This window comes from Tuber melanosporum (genome assembly GCF_000151645.1).
Source record: "Tuber melanosporum whole genome shotgun sequence assembly, scaffold_162, strain Mel28".
NCBI lineage: Eukaryota > Fungi > Ascomycota > Pezizomycetes > Pezizales > Tuberaceae > Tuber > Tuber melanosporum.
This window is the reverse complement of record NW_003298822.1, coordinates 10,310-28,876: the sequence shown is the minus strand read 5'-3', so window position 1 is coordinate 28,876 and position 18,567 is coordinate 10,310. Positions and strand designations below refer to the sequence as shown.

Genomic DNA, 18,567 nt, shown 5'->3' with positions numbered 1-18,567 from the left:
ACGATTGTCTGCCCGACCAATCGTTGACAGGAAGGATTAACCCGTAAAGGATTAGTTCGCTTCCAGCGAACTTATTTCGCGCAGAGGTTGTCTTTGAAGGCCCCCTAGTCGGTCCGCGAACCGCCTGACTGATTGGTGCGTGTGTTGACTCGTCTGTGGGTGTTTAATTTTTAGGACAAAGTGCAGTTTAGAAAGAGAGGGAGAGCGAGAGGATGAGGATAACTGGGATAACCTGTGCATTTGCAGGCCAGTCAATTCAGAGAGAATCGTATACAGTACACTTACCCGTGGTGTAACAAGGGAGAGAGGTCGAGGTGTGGCCGGCTGTGAATTTATTTGGGAATCTCGCCCCAGCTTTCATTCAACCTCAAAACTGTGCAGCTACTGTATTGGGTGCAAAAAAATAAAAAAAAATATGGAATGGAAAAAAGGAAATAAAGAAAGTCCAGTTGGGCAAGTCAACACCGAAGGGTAGCATCTCACGATAATTATCCTTTGCTGTAGATTTGAGGGCGATTTCTAGCCTTGACGCGGGTAGTTGACGCTTGAGAATTTGCTCCCTCATACAGTTGTCACCCTTTTGGTGGAGAGATATCGCAATCGCACCACACACACATACACACTTGGGGGGAGAGAAACCACTCGCACACCTTCTATTCTCCTGTGGAAATACAAGTAAAAATTTAATCATAAATAAGAGTTGCACCCAGTTGGACAGGATAGGATATACACGTACGGCACATTTCTCATCACCCTCTCCGGGCTATCTGTCGTTTCTCTCTTCACCACATCGTCGTCATTCTTACCTGCTTCCTTCTGTCCCTTTTGGCCCAGACTGCTCTTCCCCACTTTCTCTCACTCGGAGTCCTCAGTCTTTTGCAGTACTCAGTGCTGGTATTTTGAACTAAAATCGTTCTTTGGGCTCCGGCTTAGCTGCACCACTGCAGGGCCTTTTCTTCTTCATTGGTACTGTACCTGGCCTAGAAAGTTCGTGCGAACATTTCCCTTTTGTTTAGGTTTTCGACTACCGTATTATCTTCTCCCCCTTATCGTTACCGAGGGGAAAGAATTTCGCCACTTACACACCGACTTTTCTTTTCGAAAACGAGAATATCGTGTGCTTCGCTTTACCTTTAATCTGCCGTACTCGAGTACTTGCCCGCAACCATAGACCCGGGGCGGTTTGAGGAAAGATATTTTCCACTTTTATTTCAATTAATTAATTTTATCATAACAGAAGGATCCTCTAAAGTGGGTGGGGCTAGAATCGACCCTGACCCGTGAAAGAGAAGGGGGGGCACATAGGCGCGCGAACCCAAGGACGAGGGACGAGGACTGTCCAGAGCGGACGGGGACTGGTCTCATCCATCCATCATCATCATCGCCCACCACACAGCAGCAAGCAGCAAGCAACAGCGGCAGCAGCGGCGGCGTCCATCCATTTCCCACTTTGCCTTTTGCTGCCTCGCTAGTTCTGTCAGTCTTCGGCATTCCCAAGCCCAACACCAACGCGTTTTGGAGTGTGGAAGGAAAAAGGAAAAAAGGGCAAAAAAGAAAAGGGAGGAAAAGCAAAGAAAGAGAGAGAGAGAAAAAGGAAAAAAAGGTTGAAAGCAGCGCCTCCTCCCCTGCCATACCGTCCCACAGTTTCTCTACTTGCTACCGCCGAGAGGGAACAAGTTCGGTCCAGTACTGGTAACTCAACCCACCATCCCCCCTTCTCGCTTCTACAGCTCAAGAAAGCATCGTGACTTTGTCTCACCCACAACAAATCCCCCCCAGTTCCACCGCCTCTCATTTCTCCCCTTTTTCTTCTTTTCCACTCTACCGAAGGGAGCAGCGAACGCTTGATGCTCCTGCTTCCTCCTGCTACACATCCCAGACTGAGCTGCCCACATCTCATTACCCCCCAGCAACCCGGCCGGAGGAGACTGGAGCCAGAACGTAGCAAGAGCGCCGGTTGTCCCAAGTCGCTCCTTTAGCCGTCCGCCATTTGCCTCTGCCAGCCAGCTTTTTCCGTCTGCCACCACCGTGCCCAATCCCCCCCCGTCGCGCCTTTCAAAACTACGCCCACCCCCCCCCCCAAAGAAAAAAACCCTATCCTTTCAAATTACCTGATCATACAATACCGATACATTACATTACATTACGACTACGACTCGTTCCCCCATTCCTACTTCCCATTTTATTTCACTTTCCCATTAACTAATCCTCCTCCTCCTCGCTTATTACAACCTGGATTCGTCTCAACTCATTCTTCGCCCTCATCAACACCACCACTCTCCGGGAACCAGAATGCCATTGAGACGGCGTGTAAAACCATGAGGTCCCTCAGCCAAAACCGCTCTTTCGGAAATAACCATTCTTCCCGTTCACATATACCTAATCACAATCATCATTGCTCCCAATCGTTAGCATCTCCTGCTGCTACTCCCCCTCAATTACATCCCCCTCCTACTTCTGCGGTTGCTACGTTGAGGGATTGGCGGGAGGAAAACCCCTGTGCTCACGGTGCAATGGAGTGCCATAACAATCATTTGGTTGGGCACTCGTCGAACAATACTTCCACTACTACCTCTAGACACGCATCGACAACTTCAATGTTTTCTCTTGCAAACCTTCACCAGCCTCATAGCCGTAATCCCACTCCGCCGACCCCTATGTCATCCCCTGGTTTGTACAGTCCTCCACATATTTCACCTTCCGACAGGACCGTCATGGGCCCCCATCTCCACCCTAGCCAGTATCGCCAACCGGAACATAATACTTCGGTTAGGGAAACACATTTACTTGATCTTGACTTTGACCCAATTTCCGGCAGGAAGATCATAAACCACTATTCTATTATCGACGAGATCGGACGAGGCGTTCACGGCAAAGTGAAGCTCGGGACCGACCTTGACACGGGCGAGTTGGTGGCCATCAAGATTGTGGAGAGATCACAGGATCGCCCTAGACTGGGTCGCCGCGGTGATGGTGAATCGGAGAAGAAAGTCCGTCGGGAAATCGCTATCCTCAAAAAATGTTGTCACGAGAACGTGGTCCGGTTACTCGAGGTTATCGACGATCCTCAAAGTAAGAAGGTTTATTTGATCTTGGAATATGTTCAACTGGGTGAGATTATTTGGAGAAAACCTGGTGATCCTGATGTTTTGCGGCGGGAACGTCGCCGTCTGCGCCGTGAGTTTGAGTCCGGATTTGCCGTAGAGAAAGCTGTGACCAAGGGTGGCGAGGGCGAGGGTGCGGATACAAGGAGGCGGAGACGTCGACCTCGCAGGAGAAGAAATAATGGCCAATTTTGGTCCCTGGAATTTGCTTCCGCTTATGATTCTGAGCCAGAGCAGAGTGCTCCCCATCCTCCACTACCGAGACTCCCGCCCACGACCTCTGCTGACCTACCTCCCCTTGGCTCTGACACCGAGCAGCTCCCGCCCTCTCAGACTCTTGATTACTCATCTGATAGTTCCACCGGTAGCTGGTCGAGCGAAGGCGTTAGCTATGTTCCTTCTCTCACGATTGAACAAGCACGTTGCACGTTCCGTGATACAGTTCTCGGTTTGGAGTACTTGCACTACCACGGCATCATTCATCGTGATATCAAACCCGCGAACTTGCTGTGGACTCAGGACCGCAGGGTCAAGATATCTGATTTTGGAGTGAGCTTTCTTGGGAGACCGATTAGGGATTATGAGGATGGTTGTGATGGCGAGGAGGCTACTGGGCTTGAGCAGAACGAGTTGGAATTAGCCAAAACAGCTGGCACTCCAGCGTTTTTTGCACCCGAGCTTTGTCATGTCGGTGAGTCAACATTATATACTCCCATATGCTCCTATTTCATATCATTTCGCGTATTTCGTATATCTTACTTTTAATCTGTATACATCTGACGTTTTTATCCCACGTAGATCACAACCAGCCACGACCTCAAATCACTAGTGCAATTGATGTCTGGGCTCTCGGTGTCACGCTTTACTGCCTTGTCTTCGCTCGCTGCCCCTTCATGGCAGACAACGAATACCAGCTTCTTAGAGTCATTGCGAAGGACGAGCTCGTGATTCCTAACCGTCGAGTTCGCCCCGTCAAAGCCGTCAATTCTTCTAGGCCGGTTAGTGCTCCCCCGACGGCTGAAGAGCTGCTCGAAATGGAGACGGAGCCGATTGACGTTGATCTCAAAGACTTGCTCAAACGGCTCCTTACAAAAGACCCAACCAGAAGGATAACTTTGAGAGAGGTTAAGCGACATCCGTGGGTTCTCCACGGCATCGCTGATCCTTGTGCCTGGGTTGACGAAACGGATCCGGAGAGAATGTCTGACGGCAACAGGATCGAGGTTACCGTGGAAGACGTGGAGAAGGCTGTTTCTAGTGCTGGTGTGTTGAACCGGGCTAGAAGCGCTGTCAAGAGAGCTGTCGAATGGGGGAGGGGGCTGCGTAGGAGAGCTAGCAGCACTGCAAATGTGATTTCGACGAAGGATATGAAGATCTTGGCTGAGAAGGAAAGGGAAGTTACAGCAACTAGATGTTGCCCAAGTGCGCATTTGGGTGATGATGACGGGGAACTGCGCTGGATGGGGAGCAATCCTCAGTGGAGGGACGAGGATAAGTCCCTGCTTTCTGCGTGCTCGGCGGCCAACAATACAGCCTCTTCCGATCCCGTACGGGATGGGGGCGGCTACTGCGGTTCCAACGGCGAATCATTGGATCCCAACTCACCCCGTCGGTCAGATTCTGAATCTCAAAGATTGCAGAGAAAGTGTTCATCCTCTCTCTGCGCTCCATCGCGACGCCATGCTATTGCTGGTAACGAACCCAGTGGAACCAATGCGGGTTTCCATCGGACGCATGGAAATCTCTCCCAGGGTGGACCAACCGAGAATCCTCACATTTCCCGGTCGGACACCTCTTTGAGGGCACCGAGTTACGGTCATCACGCAGGCAGCTTGATTGGAAATGGGGTAAGACGAGTGGTTCGCAGTATGAGAAGTGGAGGGTTTCATGATAATGGGGACAAAGTGAAAGGATCGGTGAGTCGGGAGTGCAGCCCATTGAGAGTGCGGGATCCACTCGCAGGTGCACTGCGTGGTGATCACTCTTTCTATGCCTATGGAACTGGCTCGCTGCATGTTCAGATTCCTAATGGTCGGAGGCATAGTTATGCTGGAATCGACGTTGACGGATCGGTGATTGACAACAACCGGCTTTCCGCCATCGATTGCAAACCCCGATGGGATAGAGAGATTAGTAAAAAATTCGCTTCGTTCACTATGAAAGATAAATCATGCCCTACGAGCCCCGACGATGAGGTGTCCATGGAAAAAATTTGGGAAAGGGATCAGCAAAAGGCGTTTTTGCGACATGAGGAGCGTAACAAGTATACCTCCCCCGGAGCGTCTAATGCGGATGTCACCCCTGGTTGGACGAAAGAGAGCTACTACCACCCTTCTCATGAGTCGCCCACGCCTCCGATTATGATGGAACGAAGGCATCGTGGTTTCTTTGATGACCATATCCAAATGCCCATGAATTCTGGCCAACAAAGCCACCTCGTTTCTTCGTCTAGCGAGGAACAGTTCGCTACAACTGCCGGCTCAAGTCTCACCAATTCTACAAGTTTCCCGTCCGTGCCAAGCATAGTGTCGGAAAATAGCTCTATTAGCAGTGAATTCTTCAACAGCCGTTACTCTCGGAAGAACTCCATTGCCGGGGTTGTGCACGAAGAAGAGTTCGACATGAATTATCGCCCGCCTACACCTTTCCATCAGAGCAGGCTTTCGGATATCAGACAGATCGACTCCGATAACGAGCATGAGATGGATGACGATCCTGACGATGATGACGACAGCGATGGGGGTTTCATAATGGAAGTCCCACCCCCCAAGAAGAGTGTGCGAAGTGAGAGCATTGCTGTCGACAAGCTCGCCAGGAGGCCTCTTGACCCTATCGAACCTGTGCCGCGCACAAGAAGGCGAAGCAGAAGCAGCAGCGCAGCCCTCAAAAACAAGAAGGCCCGTCGAGGCAGAACCAAGGAGAAGGTTGTGACCGGAGATTAGCGTGTTTCTTATCTTCTGCTACTTGTCACAAGAATTTTACCCCACCGAAAGGGATTCATGGGCCGATTTTCTCGGATTGCGGTAACATTTTCTACATTTTGCTTTCCTTTCCTTTCTGTCCCCTGATGTTTTCTTTCCGCTTTGCATAGGGATTTTTGCTGTTTCTCTCCCCATTACCTCCACATTTCGTTTATCATTCCCAGTACCCCGTTTTTTTCCCCGGACCTCATTCCTACTTGGAGCATATCTCTTTCGCTGTAAGTATTAATCCTCTTTGTAATATTTTCTTATATCTCTGGGGGCTGGCTTTACACCCGTGTTAATTCTCGGGTTGAAAAGTTTCTTTTTCTTATTTTATTTCTTACTCTCTTTCCCATTTCCCTACTCCTTATGTTTCCCGGTTCCTTTTTTTTTTTTTTTTTTTACGCTTTGGGATTTGCTATAGATGGATGCTCTCGGTGTTTGACTTTTTACGCTTACGAGTGAATGGATTTTGTCGATTACTTAGGGACTTTGGTTTGGCTGGCTGGTTTAGTTTGGTCTGGATTCTGGGCAACAGGTCAATTGGTTTGTCGGTGGATAATCGGTCGGTAGTTCAGTGTTTGCTTAATGGGTGGGACCTGCAGTAGGTGGTGGGAAAGAATGAGTGAATGAAGATGGAAGATGGAGGAAGGAAGGGTTCCCCCAAACGAGCTTGGTATCGGATTAGGTCTATAGATGTACAGCCAATCTAACCTTTACAAGTATGATAATAATATGGTACTCGTACCGACCGTGCATATGAGGACCACCTCTGTTCTGTTCTGTTCTGTTCTGTCTAGTGCGTTTTGTTTCCCTCCGGGGCGGACTGCTGGATGCGGTCGGTCTGGATGAGACGAGCTGTGTAGCGCAGGGTGCACTACAGTGCCGGTACAGTACTCGAGCACTCATAAGGCTGCATTTCACGGTAATTTTTTTTCTTTTTCTCCCTCTGCAAGAGAAGACTCCCCCTCTGGAAGATTCCGAAGTGCATGTCTGAGCCACGCACTGGGTTATTTTAGCTTAGCTACCGTAGCCAGCCTCATCTTCATGATGGTGGATGAATGAATGTATGGTGATGAGGTGCCGAAGAAGGATACAGCAATCTGACTTACAGTATGATACCGTATGCCATGCCACGCCATGCCAGTGAACTGTGCTCGAGAAATCTGGTTTAACCCGCCCATGCACGTAGACTATAATACCTACCATCAGGTACCAGATCACTTCACTTCACTGTATCATAGCATTCCACAGCCAAACTCGGCCAGAGTATACAGTATCGTACACGGCGGCATCCGATCCGACACAATACCAGTACTTTGTATCCTCCCATACGGGCATGATACCGCCCGCCTCATCGCGATACAGAAGTCGGCCGTTAAGTTACATCAACCACCCAATCCATCCACCCCAGCAGAGCGCAGCTAACAAGTTTACGATACATAGCAACATAACCGTAGGGCTGCCGAACCCCTTCCCTCACTTCCACTCACTGCCGGTATATACCGTCCTCAACCTACCAACCAAAAGCGCAAAATACAGTACCGGTACCATCACCGCTTCTTTATCAGCCCCATGCCTCACTGAAGAAACAAACAAGCCAATCTGAGGCAGGCAGGCAGGCAGGCAGGAAGGCAGTTTCAGCTTCGCTTCGGACGGCGTTTGTATATTTCATTCATTTACCGTGTGCTTTTTTTTTTTTTTTTTGTTCCGCATGAGCGAGCGGAGTATTGCTTACGGTAATCATATTCCAAGGTTGCGTTGAAAATGAAAATCACTCAGGCTGGATGGGGCGGGAGCAAGGGAGGGAGGGAGGGAAGGAACCGGGGGGTTGGGTTGCGGTTGTTATCGGGTTAGGATGAATTGATGAGTGAGTGAGTGAGTGAGTGAGTGAGTGGATGGGAAGTGGTAAGCTTATCACACAACCCGTTCCGTTTTGTTTTGTTTTGTTTTGTTTTGCGGTTGGTGTGTGTTGTTGGTATTATCTACTTACTTTGCTATCATATCAGGGATTTGTGGCTGGATGGGTAAGGAAGGAGGAGGAGGGTACTGTACTCGAGTAGTGTGGTAGCTGGGGATAACCTGGTCTGATGATACCGGTATTGGCATCTCTATCATCTGTTCTTGCTGTATCAGACTTGTCCAACCGCATCACACACACACCCATCCGCTATGATACAGTGTGGACCCCCCAGCTTGATCATTACAAATCACTCGCGTCCCGCCCTACGGTACCGGTGTGCCCCTGGACACACACACGATGCTGCCATCAATATTTTACCGTATGCCGTGTCGCAGGCGCGCTTATTGATTACCGCGTTGCGCAAGATACCGCGTATCGCGTTTAGCGGGGTTACTTATTGATTTGATGGGGGGGGGGTGCCGTGCGGGTGCAGTTTTGTTCTGGAAGACTTTCCGTTTTTATTTTTCCTTCTTTTTTATTTCATTTTATTTCATTTTATTTATTTATTTATGGTTTCACGTTGCGACAGACTATGGTAAGTTGAACAGGACATGCGTGATTGGGAGTAGGACAATGATACAGTACATTCCTTGGATCTCATGTCTGCCTACCGTACCCTTCTGACCGGATAGCGTGGCAATCAATGTGAGTCGGGGAAATCCCAGAATACGAGGGAATACTACGTGAAGGATAGTGGGGCTTTGTGCATTTTTTCTTTCCAACCTATTATCTAGTTATACTCGTACTCGCAGAGGCTGAACATTCGTTGTTGTTGTTTTTTTCTTTTTTTTTTTCTTTTCCTCCTTTCTGTATACCGGGTGAGGGGATTATGATGCCCTACTAGGAGCATTATCTTATAATTAGGCACTGGTCTCCGAGTGTCGGATTGATATTACCGTATGGCGGCTTATGTGTGTGAGTCGATCCGATTACCCCCTTACATTATCGTCCCTGCTGTTGTTCCCGCGACCCATCTCTTTAAGTTCTGACAGGTGTCGATCGGTAACTTAACGCTTCGACCTCGGGGCATACTTGGCAGCCCACAGCGATGTGTTGGGAATTACAGTAGCTAACTAGCCTTGTTAGCATTGCCGGGTTGTTACTCGGGTATGCATCGGTATGCATCGTGCTTACTAGATTTCGGTGTGTTGTGTGCTCGAGTATGTCCCGACCGGACGGGGTGGATCAAGCTTGCCTAGGATATAGTATGACTGTGGTGGTGTATGGGTGATCATGCTTATCGTGGGTCTTTGAGGTCGGCCTGGATTGACATGCTGTCGGTGGATTGATAGTGAATATTGAAGGAGCGCTAGTACACGTTGTACGATATGATAACTGGTATGGTAGGGGGGTTTAGAGAGAGGAGGAGAAGAAGAGTTGAATAGGGTAAAGGGGGAGTTTTGAAACACCGAGGTCTGCAGGGCTGCTGGTGGAAATATGAGCTGGGGCCATTTGCCCCGTGTGGATGGAAGAATTGTTCCTTTCTGCTCACTTGTTGCCCTCTGCTGTACGCCACTGCAACACGATATATCATATCATAGTTACAGTGCTCCCACAAACTCGCGGCGCAAAACCCGCCTTTCCCCCTTGGAGTTGCTTCCCTGAGCAGCTACCGTAGGCTTCCCAGATGAGAGGAAGAGCCCTTCGGAGCGGCGTGGCGGGGCTATTGGTTTGCCCCGGAAGTTGGCTTTCTACCCGCTCCAAGACTTTGGAATACCGGTGATGGTGAGGTTGGGTGGCCTCATTTAATCGGGCCCTGAATTGTGGGCGGTTTATCCTGTTCCGATTGAGCATCAAATTGACATCAGCAGGGATCCCATAGATACGAATGATCGCTTGTGAATCTCGCTAAAGCATGATTATGGATCACCAAGGAACGCTGCGCTAACGTGGTTGCGAGGTAAGGGCGACAACCTCGGTTCATTCGGCAAAACCCTGGATTCTCGAGGTCTGGAGCTTGCATAAATTACCCGGTAGCTCTCCGCACTCCATAAATATAGTACCCAAGCGGGGTGTTTACGATACAGTGCACAGCAGGCCACCACCGGTAAATTGGCCGTTTCGGGGGGCCGGTGAGGGCAAGCTCGGCCTTCCGCGGCTAAGTTGCCGTAGATTAGAGGCTGTGGCATATACATAGCACTCCCCACTACGATAATATTATGGTGGTATGCATACACAAAGTTTTGCCATCTCTCTGGGTTACTCGTAGCCTTCCCTAACCCTCCTCATCACCATCACGATCGGTATCGTATGATACCATATAACATCACATCGACACACAAAGCAAGGAAAAAATGACCTCTTCAGGATCCCCGGTTTACGTCCTTGGTGTGGGCATGACCAAGTTCATCAAGCCCCGCGGCCAGGTAGACTACCCAGAAATGGGCTATGAAGCCGGCATCAAAGCCCTCGCGGACGCGGGTGTGAACTATGACGATGTGGACACGGGGATCGCCTGCTATGCCTACGGAGATTCTACGAGCGGGCAGCGCGTATTCTACCAATTCGGCATGACGGGGATACCGGTCTACAACGTGAACAACAACTGCTCGACCGGGGCCACGGGACTGCATATGGCGCGCAGATTCCTCGCGCACGGGGCCGGGAACGTGGCGCTGGTCGTGGGCTTCGAGAAGATGCTTCCCGGGAGCCTGCAGTCCTTCTTCTCCGACCGCACGAATCCGCTCGACAAGAGCTATGTTATGATGGCGAATACCAGGGGCGTGGATCCTAAGCGGCCGGGAGCGGTGCAGTTTTTTGGGAATGCCGGGAGGGAGTATATGGAGAGGTTTGGCGCTACAAAGGAGGACTTTGCCGAGATTGCTAGGGTGAATCATGAGCATTCTCGGAGGAACCCGTACTCGCAGTTCAGGGATGTGTATACGCTTGAACAGATTATGGGGAGCCCAGAGATTTGGGACCCGTTGACGAAGCTGCAGTGTTGTCCTACGAGTGATGGGGCTGCGGCCGCGGTGCTGGTTGGGGAGAAGTGGCTGCAGGAGCATCCGGAGTTGAGGGAGAGGGCGGTACTTATCGCTGGGCAGGCTATGGCTACGTATATTTCCTCCACCATGCCTACGATGTCCTAAAGTATATCCAGATATTGACCTAAATAGTGACTCTCCCGATTTATACTCCAAGAGCGCCATCGATCTAATTGGCTTCGCAATGACCAAGTCTGCAGCAGAGCAAGCCCTCTCGGAAGCAAACCTTGCCCCCAACGCTATCAAACTCGTAGAACTCCACGATTGCTTCTCCACGAACGAGCTAATTACCCTCGACGCGCTATCCCTCTGCCCACCTGGCAAGGCCCATGAAATGGTCCGCAACGGCGACATCACATACGGCGGGCGGGTCGTTGTAAACCCCTCTGGTGGCCTGATATCCAAAGGCCACCCACTGGGTGCTACAGGGTTGGCTCAATGCGCAGAACTCGTCTGGCAGCTGCGTGGATGGGCTGCGGAACGCACTGTAGAGGGTGTAGGTGCGGCGTTGCAACATAATCTCGGCCTTGGTGGGGCAGCAGTGGTGACGGTGTATAAAAGGGCGGATGGGAGCAAGAATAGGAGGTTGAGTGATAATGAATTGGAGAGAGTAACGGGGATTTCGGGAAGAGGGTATAATCCTGCTGTTGAGGCGAGGGCGGTGACCCAAAGTGAGATTGAGGTTGGCAGGAGTAGGCGGGCTGCTAGCGGGTGGATGGGTGGTGGGGTAGTTGGAGAGACGAGGTTGTAAGTGGGCGTTTGGGTTGGGATGATAGGATGTTCTGTGTTCGAGGGGGTTTCGCTCTCCTGGTGATTTATGGGTTTGCAGTAGTTCGTCCTGGCTGGGAAACTTGCTTCATGAATATTGACTCGCAGGGTGCCTGTGCGAGATGCTGCACACGCCCGCGAACAACCATACGGGTATCATACAGTGCCTGGTACAAGTGAAAAGGCTACGATACAATTATGTGCAATTCCGTGTTCCCCCTGGCCGTCTAGTGACAGTGGATTCTGAACCCCAATTCCCGATGATAGAAGCCCTCGGATTGTCCCCCATAACAGGTTTTCTATGATCAGCACAATCCCAGATGCGTAATGTCGAGGATCCCGTGAGTTACTGGGACAGGAACCCCCCCCTCTCTCTGAAATCGAGCCCTCACGAAAGGTTCAGGCTTATCATAATGGATTCAACTCAACACCTGTCTTGGCAGTATCTTACAAATTGATTGATGACGCAAGTTTAAGTCTGGGCTCAATTGAAAGGTTCACATAATTCCCAGGCATGGTGTGCATTTGCATTCACCAGCAAAGTTGACCGAATACCATCTAGTTGTTAGTGGCAGAGTGGGAGAAGATGAAAAATATATTCAGGTCCAGAGTTGTTGGCTTTTCTATGAGCATATGTGGGCGCGATGGAGTTCTGGTTGCTTCTGTGATTACGAGTACAGTGCTGTATGTATGGTAACAAGGTTTGATTGCTTGCCCCCCCCCCCCTCGAGCCTAGATAAAAATACCCCTCTTCTGCCCCACCAAGCACTTCTTTCTTCTTTCCTTTCTTCCCTCCGCTTTTCCTTTCCCAAACACGCTGTACACCGCATTAGCACTCTACCCCCAAAAGAAAAAAAGTCAAACAACCTCACTTCGATCAAAATGGTTAAGGCTGGTGAGTGCTCTTTAAGACTGTTTGACCGGCTCTTGCTATTTTTGAGGTTATTCGCTCTTCTCGGCGCCAGTTTTCGGGACGCTTTCGTCCTTTGAAATCCCTTTCGTTTATACTTAGACTCCACCGCTATTTCGTTCCCATAAAGCAATGTTTGCTAATCTAATATAGTCGCTGTCGTCCGTGGAGACTCTAACGTCTCGGGAACCGTTACTTTCTCCCAGGAGAACGAATCCTCTCCCACCACCATCTCCTACAACATCACTGGCAACGACCCTAATGCCCAGCGTGGCATGCACATCCACGAGTTCGGTGACAACACCAATGGGTGTACTTCTGCGGGTGCTCATTTCAACCCCTTTGGCAAGTCCCATGGTGCTCCCTCTGATGAGGAGAGGCACGTCGGGGACTTGGGCAACATCCAGACCGATGCTCAAGGCAATGCTGAGGGAAGTGTGGAGGACAGTCTCATCAAATTGATTGGCCCCGAGAGCATTCTAGGAGTATGTTTGCCCCTTGTCTGGGGAGGGGCGTAAATGAAAATAGAGAGAAGCTAACGGATGATTCTAGCGCACCATCGTTGTCCACGGTGGTACTGATGATCTCGGTAAGGGTGATAATGTTGAATCCAAGAAGACCGGAAATGCTGGTCCTCGCCCAGCTTGTGGTATGTCTCCTGCCCTTTTGTTTGATTTAAATCTGTCTATTGCTGATGGCTTGTGTCCTTTAGGTGTTATCGGAATCTCTGCTTAAGTTACAACAGAGAGAGAGAAAAAAGTTGGTTGAGCGGGTTGGAGCTTGATGTTAGTTGAGCCGCCTCAGGCACTAGTTAGGGCTTTGACTTTTTAATGAAATATCTTTAACCTCATCGAAACTGCAAGTTCATTGCGCGGTGTTGCCTTAATTTACCATGGGGTTTATTGAGATTGCCTATGGTGCATAGCGCTGGCCCACTGCCCCTATGTTATCGGCGTAATTTGTGATGGTTGGTTTGGCGGAGTTCTTTGGCACACGGCTGAGTACCGGTACCGGTACCGGGTTCGTTCACTCCTTTGCGCACTAACATGACTAATTAGATTATGAGATGAGATCTCATCGGAGGAAGATGCATGCATCATAACTCGAATCCCGAGTATCTGTATCAGACAGGTCTGTCCCCCACCCACGAGGTTACACACATAGTCTACACAAATCCCTTGTGCGTGGGCAACAATGGTCTACTAGTACCGCTACTCGTATGATAGATATCCCACCAAAATTCGTGACATGCTACTTGTACCCTAGCTTGATAATAGCTAAGGGCTAAATCTATTTGACGCACCGTCATGACTGTAGAGCTGTCCGTCATCTCGCATCACGTTTACGAAAACGTGGTTTACCAGAAACCAGAAAATGTTTTCTTTCTTTTTTTTCTTGCAAGTAATCCTTTGCCAAGTTTTTTAATATGTTACATGGCCAATGTGCTGTTGTATATATCTTATAAGTTTCGTTGAGTTTGTTTATTCCGAATTGATTGATAGTATCTTATTGTGTGTATTTTGTATTCATGGACTCTTTCAAGGCTAGGGTATACAATACAAGTAATAACTTTACCTCGGTTTCTTCTAATTACTGATTTGAGAGATTGACAAAATTCAGGTCCTATTCTTATGATGCTCAAGTTTTACCTCGATCTCTGGGAATTTCTACAATATTTAAATAGTAAAGGTCTTCAATGCTACAACCTTGGTGCAAAAAAAATCTAGAATGTCACAATACCTTGCACTAGTACTATGAATAAAAGGTTTCTATTCGGAGGCCACTTACAGAGGTACAGCATATAAGTTTTGTAGATTTTACTAGCAGGGATGTACTGCAGGCTGGAATAAGTGCAGCAAATCCGGTATGGTGGCTTGGCTGCTTGTGTGAGTGAAGATTTTTCACAACTCCCTCTATTCAAGCAAACACTGAGCAAACACAGAGAAAATCCTTGGGGGCAGAGACATTTATTGGCAAGTTCACCGCGAGGGGCCTTAACTATATACAAACGAAGAGACATGTCTGAGCCGGCGACCCCTCCACCCCCCCACCTCCGAAATGGTTCCATTTGTCCCGCGATCAGGGTCGAAATTGTCAACTACTGCATACTATTGGCTGAGAATATGCTCAAATCCAGGAACACACTGGGTTCTCTCTTCACCAAATTGGCTATGCATGCTCTTCTAATAATGCATGCCCGGCGACTCCTAAAAAGTGTTCAGGTCGGCCTCTGGTGCTTACTGAAGCACAGGTTGAGGATCTTGTTGCCTACGTTTGCCTGTCAGCAAGGAACAGATGTCTTTCTTACGAGCAGCTAGTAGTGAAGCTAGATTTTGGAGTTGGGAGAACTGCTATTCGAGTAGCATTGATGAGGGAAGGTTTCTACTGACACCTTGCGATGTGAAAACCACTGATCACAGAACGAAACCGTATTATAAGACTCCAATGGGCTAAGGAGCATGTGGGCTGGTGTCACAAACATGGCTTGGCATGAAAGAGGTTTTCACGTGATGCATGATTATGAGTCACAGGTATGTTATTGTTTTACACATATGACTCATTTGAGTCATATGATTTGTTATGTGTGGGATTTGTGATGCTTTCGCACATGGTTCAAATATGAGTCATGGGACGTGCACCTGGTGAGTATGCCTTGCAAGTGTGCCTTGCGGGTAAGCCTTGCGCATATGATTTATGTTTCGCACATGACCTCGTTATGAGGTCATGGGTTTTGCGCATATGACTCAGTCGAGTCAGATGACTTGTTTATTGTGTTATGATTAGTTTATGAGTTTTTGTACATGATCTCGCTATGAGGGCATGGGTTTTGAGTATGTGATCACTTTGGTCACATGACTAAGTTGATATGATTTGGTTTCGCACATGTGACCACTTTAGGTCACATGATCATGGGCGGAAAGAATACTATATAAGGAGGCCGATGCGGCCGAGGAAGATAGGTTCTTCACGCTTTGTTCTAAGTACTTTTCCTACTTATTACTTTAACGAATATAAAACACCCTTATGATCTTTATCTTTATTGCAACATTATCGTTATGCCAAGGAAGGTTCTTCACAAAGACGAGTTAGAGAAAGCTTACTATAGGTGTTCCCGATAGAAGACAAAGGTCTTGTACTATCGGTAACGTAGGCAGAGGCCTAGAGCTATCTTCAGACGAAGGAAGAAGAAGACAGAAATGAGAAGTATCGTTTCCCGTCGCTAAGAACTAACTATCCAAAGAGGGATCGTTACATTACAAAGCGTCACCTTGTGCAACGCCAAACGATACTAAACGGCATCTTTCAATCCAGACATGGAAGGAGATATCGACATCGACGATCAAAACCTTAACCTAGGAGGATTCAGCGATGCCTTAGATCACGTCTCAGCAGAACCCTCAAGAGCAACAAGCTCAGTAACCCCAGAGAAAGGATCACCAGTTGATAGCTCTCCTGCAGGAACTCCACGACCTGAGAGAATGTCAGGATCAGCAGTACCTGGGCTACCAGCCCCAGCCACTCCGGCACCAGGAACTAGCATACTTGGAATGACTGAAAATCAGTTTCAGGCATTTCTCGCAGCAACACGAAATACAGGACAAGGAAACGTCCAACGACTAAAAGCAAAGGAACTCGACACATACGAAGGAGCCGAAGACAAGTTACGAATATTCTTAGCATAATGTGAAGAATATTTTGCCGTTAAGGGATATGGAGATCACTATGATGAAATCAAGATTCCATATGTGGAATCTCTACTCAGAGGACTCGCAGGACAATGGATCATGCCTTTTCAAGATGGAAGAAAGCAGAGGGAATGAGTCACATACGAAGAGTTTAAGACGACACTCTTTGAACAATTCGGAGATCCTAATACCAAAGAAACAGCAAGATGAAAGCTGGAAAAATTCCAACAAGGAAAACAAATATTCTTGGCATACTGGAATGAATGCTGACTATTGAAATACGAGGCCGAGTTTGATGATGCTACTCTCTACATCATCCTCCTGAGAAATAGCAGCGAGAGACTCTGAGAAGCATGGGGAATCTCTGACCTGCGCTATACAACAGCAGAACGATTTGCAAGATAGGCGATTGATAAGAAAAGCAAACTAAACATGGTTCGAAGCAACTCGGAAAACACTATAGCACACAGGATGGTCCAATCATCCAGGAATGTGGACTGAACCTTCAAACCACAAGCAACTCGTGGAGAAAGTCGAGCATTACCATCAGGCGAGTCAATGGAGTTAGACAAATCAAGAGCAGGACATGCTCTGAACCTATCTAAGGAAGAATACACCAGAAGAATGAACGGGAAACTCTGCCTAAGGTGCGAAAAAGCAGGACATCGGATACGAGAATGCAGAAGCCGACCCGACAGCAGATACCAAGGGACCAAAGCTGCTGGAAATAATCGTTTCCAAAATCAAAAGAGGAGCAATATTCGCGAAATGATCGCAGAAGATTCACCGGCGGAAAACGACGAGGGTCCCCAGTAAAGGGTGGTCTAGGAGACCCAAGATGTGGACCTGGAAAACCCATCAAGTTAGCGAACTACTACACAGCACTACACACGCAAAGAGGAGAAGAAGATGGAGATCATGTGATGATCAAAAATGAAGGTATATAATGAAAAAAACAAAGAAACAATAATATATGTAATGCTCGACTCTAGAGCTACCGAAGACTTCATTGACAAAGTAATCTGTGACAAATACAGCCTCCACACCAAACAAGCAAAGAAAGCGAGACAAGTCTACCTAGCGGATGGAAAGCCAAGCGCTATGGGTCCTATAACCCATACGGCGACAGTACCTATAGACATTGACAGCCATAGGAAAACGGCAACCTTTCAGGTAGCAGATCTTAAAAACCATGAGATAGTCCTAGGGATGCCATGGTTACGAAAGCATAATCCGACGATCGATTGGAACGAGAATAAGATGACCTTTACAAGCAAACTATGTGCGACACAATATCTCAACAGTTCACCTGTGGTTTACTCGACACCGATACGAGAAGCAGAAGAAGAAACTTTACATGCAAAGTTTGCCGAGATGCGGCAAGATAAGAGAGTCCAGATACAAAGTCTGGATCAAGAGGCAAGAGTGCCTACCCAGGGTTCCAAAGGGGCAGCAGGACACGACCTGTATGCCAATGAAGGAATCAAGATACCTGCCAACGGGCAGGCAACGATAGCAACAGGAATAGCCATCGGACTACCAGAAGGCACCTATGGATGCATAGCACCCTGCAGTGGTCTAGCAGTTAAACACCGACACATGACCAAAACCAGCCCGATATAACAAAAAGAATCGAGATTAAAGAGATCACAGCACAAGCCTTTGGAAGGTACTATCGAAGGGGAGATACAACAGGAATTCTCAAATAGACATACGAAGACAAAAAAGCAGTCCTAGCGAAAATCAACATTAGCACGGAGCTAGCAATTCAGGATAAGAAATACTAAAGCAAAAAGGGATGGAAAGAATTGGTTCCAAAGGAATATCATCAATTCATGAACCTATTCTAAGAAGAGGAAGCTACCGATTTACCACCTCGAAGACTAGGAATCGATCACGGAATTCAGCTGGACAAAGACGAAAAAATGGGAAAAACAAAAAGAGATTCCCTACAAGAAGTTATACATACTCCGAGAAGCAGAGCTCGAAAAACTTAGGGAGTATATCGAGTAAAACTTAAAGTGAGGATGGATCAGGGACTCTTTCGCGTCAGGAGAATCCCCAATACTATTCGTCAAAAAGAAAGACAGAAAAATAAGACTCTGCGTGGACTACAGAGCTCTCAATTCGGTTACCAAGAAAGACCGATATCCACTACCCTTGATTGGAGAAGCACTGGATAGACTGCG

General features: G+C 48.2%; 3 protein-coding genes; all 3 read left to right on the top strand.

Annotated features, from left to right (window-relative positions):
• The first annotated feature begins 1,770 nt into the window (after window positions 1-1,770).
• Window positions 1,771-6,792, top strand: GSTUM_00003173001 (uncharacterized protein). XM_002836824.2 has 4 exons: window positions 1,771-3,135; window positions 3,487-3,795; window positions 3,903-4,066; window positions 4,151-6,792. Exons 1-4 carry the CDS (start codon window positions 2,514-2,516, stop codon window positions 6,044-6,046), a joined length of 2,991 nt encoding a protein of 996 aa, XP_002836870.1. The 5' UTR covers window positions 1,771-2,513; the 3' UTR covers window positions 6,047-6,792.
• A 3,256-nt stretch (window positions 6,793-10,048) lies between these two features.
• Window positions 10,049-11,924, top strand: GSTUM_00003170001 (uncharacterized protein). XM_002836823.2 has 2 exons: window positions 10,049-11,085; window positions 11,147-11,924. Exons 1-2 carry the CDS (start codon window positions 10,325-10,327, stop codon window positions 11,763-11,765), a joined length of 1,380 nt encoding a protein of 459 aa, XP_002836869.1. The 5' UTR covers window positions 10,049-10,324; the 3' UTR covers window positions 11,766-11,924.
• A 491-nt stretch (window positions 11,925-12,415) lies between these two features.
• Window positions 12,416-13,548, top strand: GSTUM_00003168001 (uncharacterized protein; the record flags this gene model as incomplete). XM_002836822.2 has 4 exons in its annotated part: window positions 12,416-12,677; window positions 12,846-13,177; window positions 13,245-13,341; window positions 13,405-13,548. 4 exons carry the CDS (start codon window positions 12,416-12,418, stop codon window positions 13,425-13,427), a joined length of 714 nt encoding a protein of 237 aa, XP_002836868.1. The 3' UTR covers window positions 13,428-13,548.
• Between the last annotated feature and the right edge of the window lie 5,019 nt (window positions 13,549-18,567).

Excerpts from the sequence above, each read along its gene's own strand:
- GSTUM_00003173001 (XM_002836824.2), top strand. The coding sequence starts at position 2,514 with ATGGAGTGCCATAACAATCATTTGGTTGGGCACTCGTCGAACAATACT. Across the intron at positions 3,796-3,902 it reads ACCCGAGCTTTGTCATGTCG|ATCACAACCAGCCACGACCT; the intron begins GTGAGTCAACAT and ends TATCCCACGTAG. Across the intron at positions 4,067-4,150 it reads TCGTGATTCCTAACCGTCGA|CCGATTGACGTTGATCTCAA; the intron begins GTTCGCCCCGTC and ends ATGGAGACGGAG.
- GSTUM_00003170001 (XM_002836823.2), top strand. The coding sequence starts at position 10,325 with ATGACCTCTTCAGGATCCCCGGTTTACGTCCTTGGTGTGGGCATGACC. Across the intron at positions 11,086-11,146 it reads GCTGGGCAGGCTATGGCTAC|TGACTCTCCCGATTTATACT; the intron begins GTATATTTCCTC and ends TGACCTAAATAG.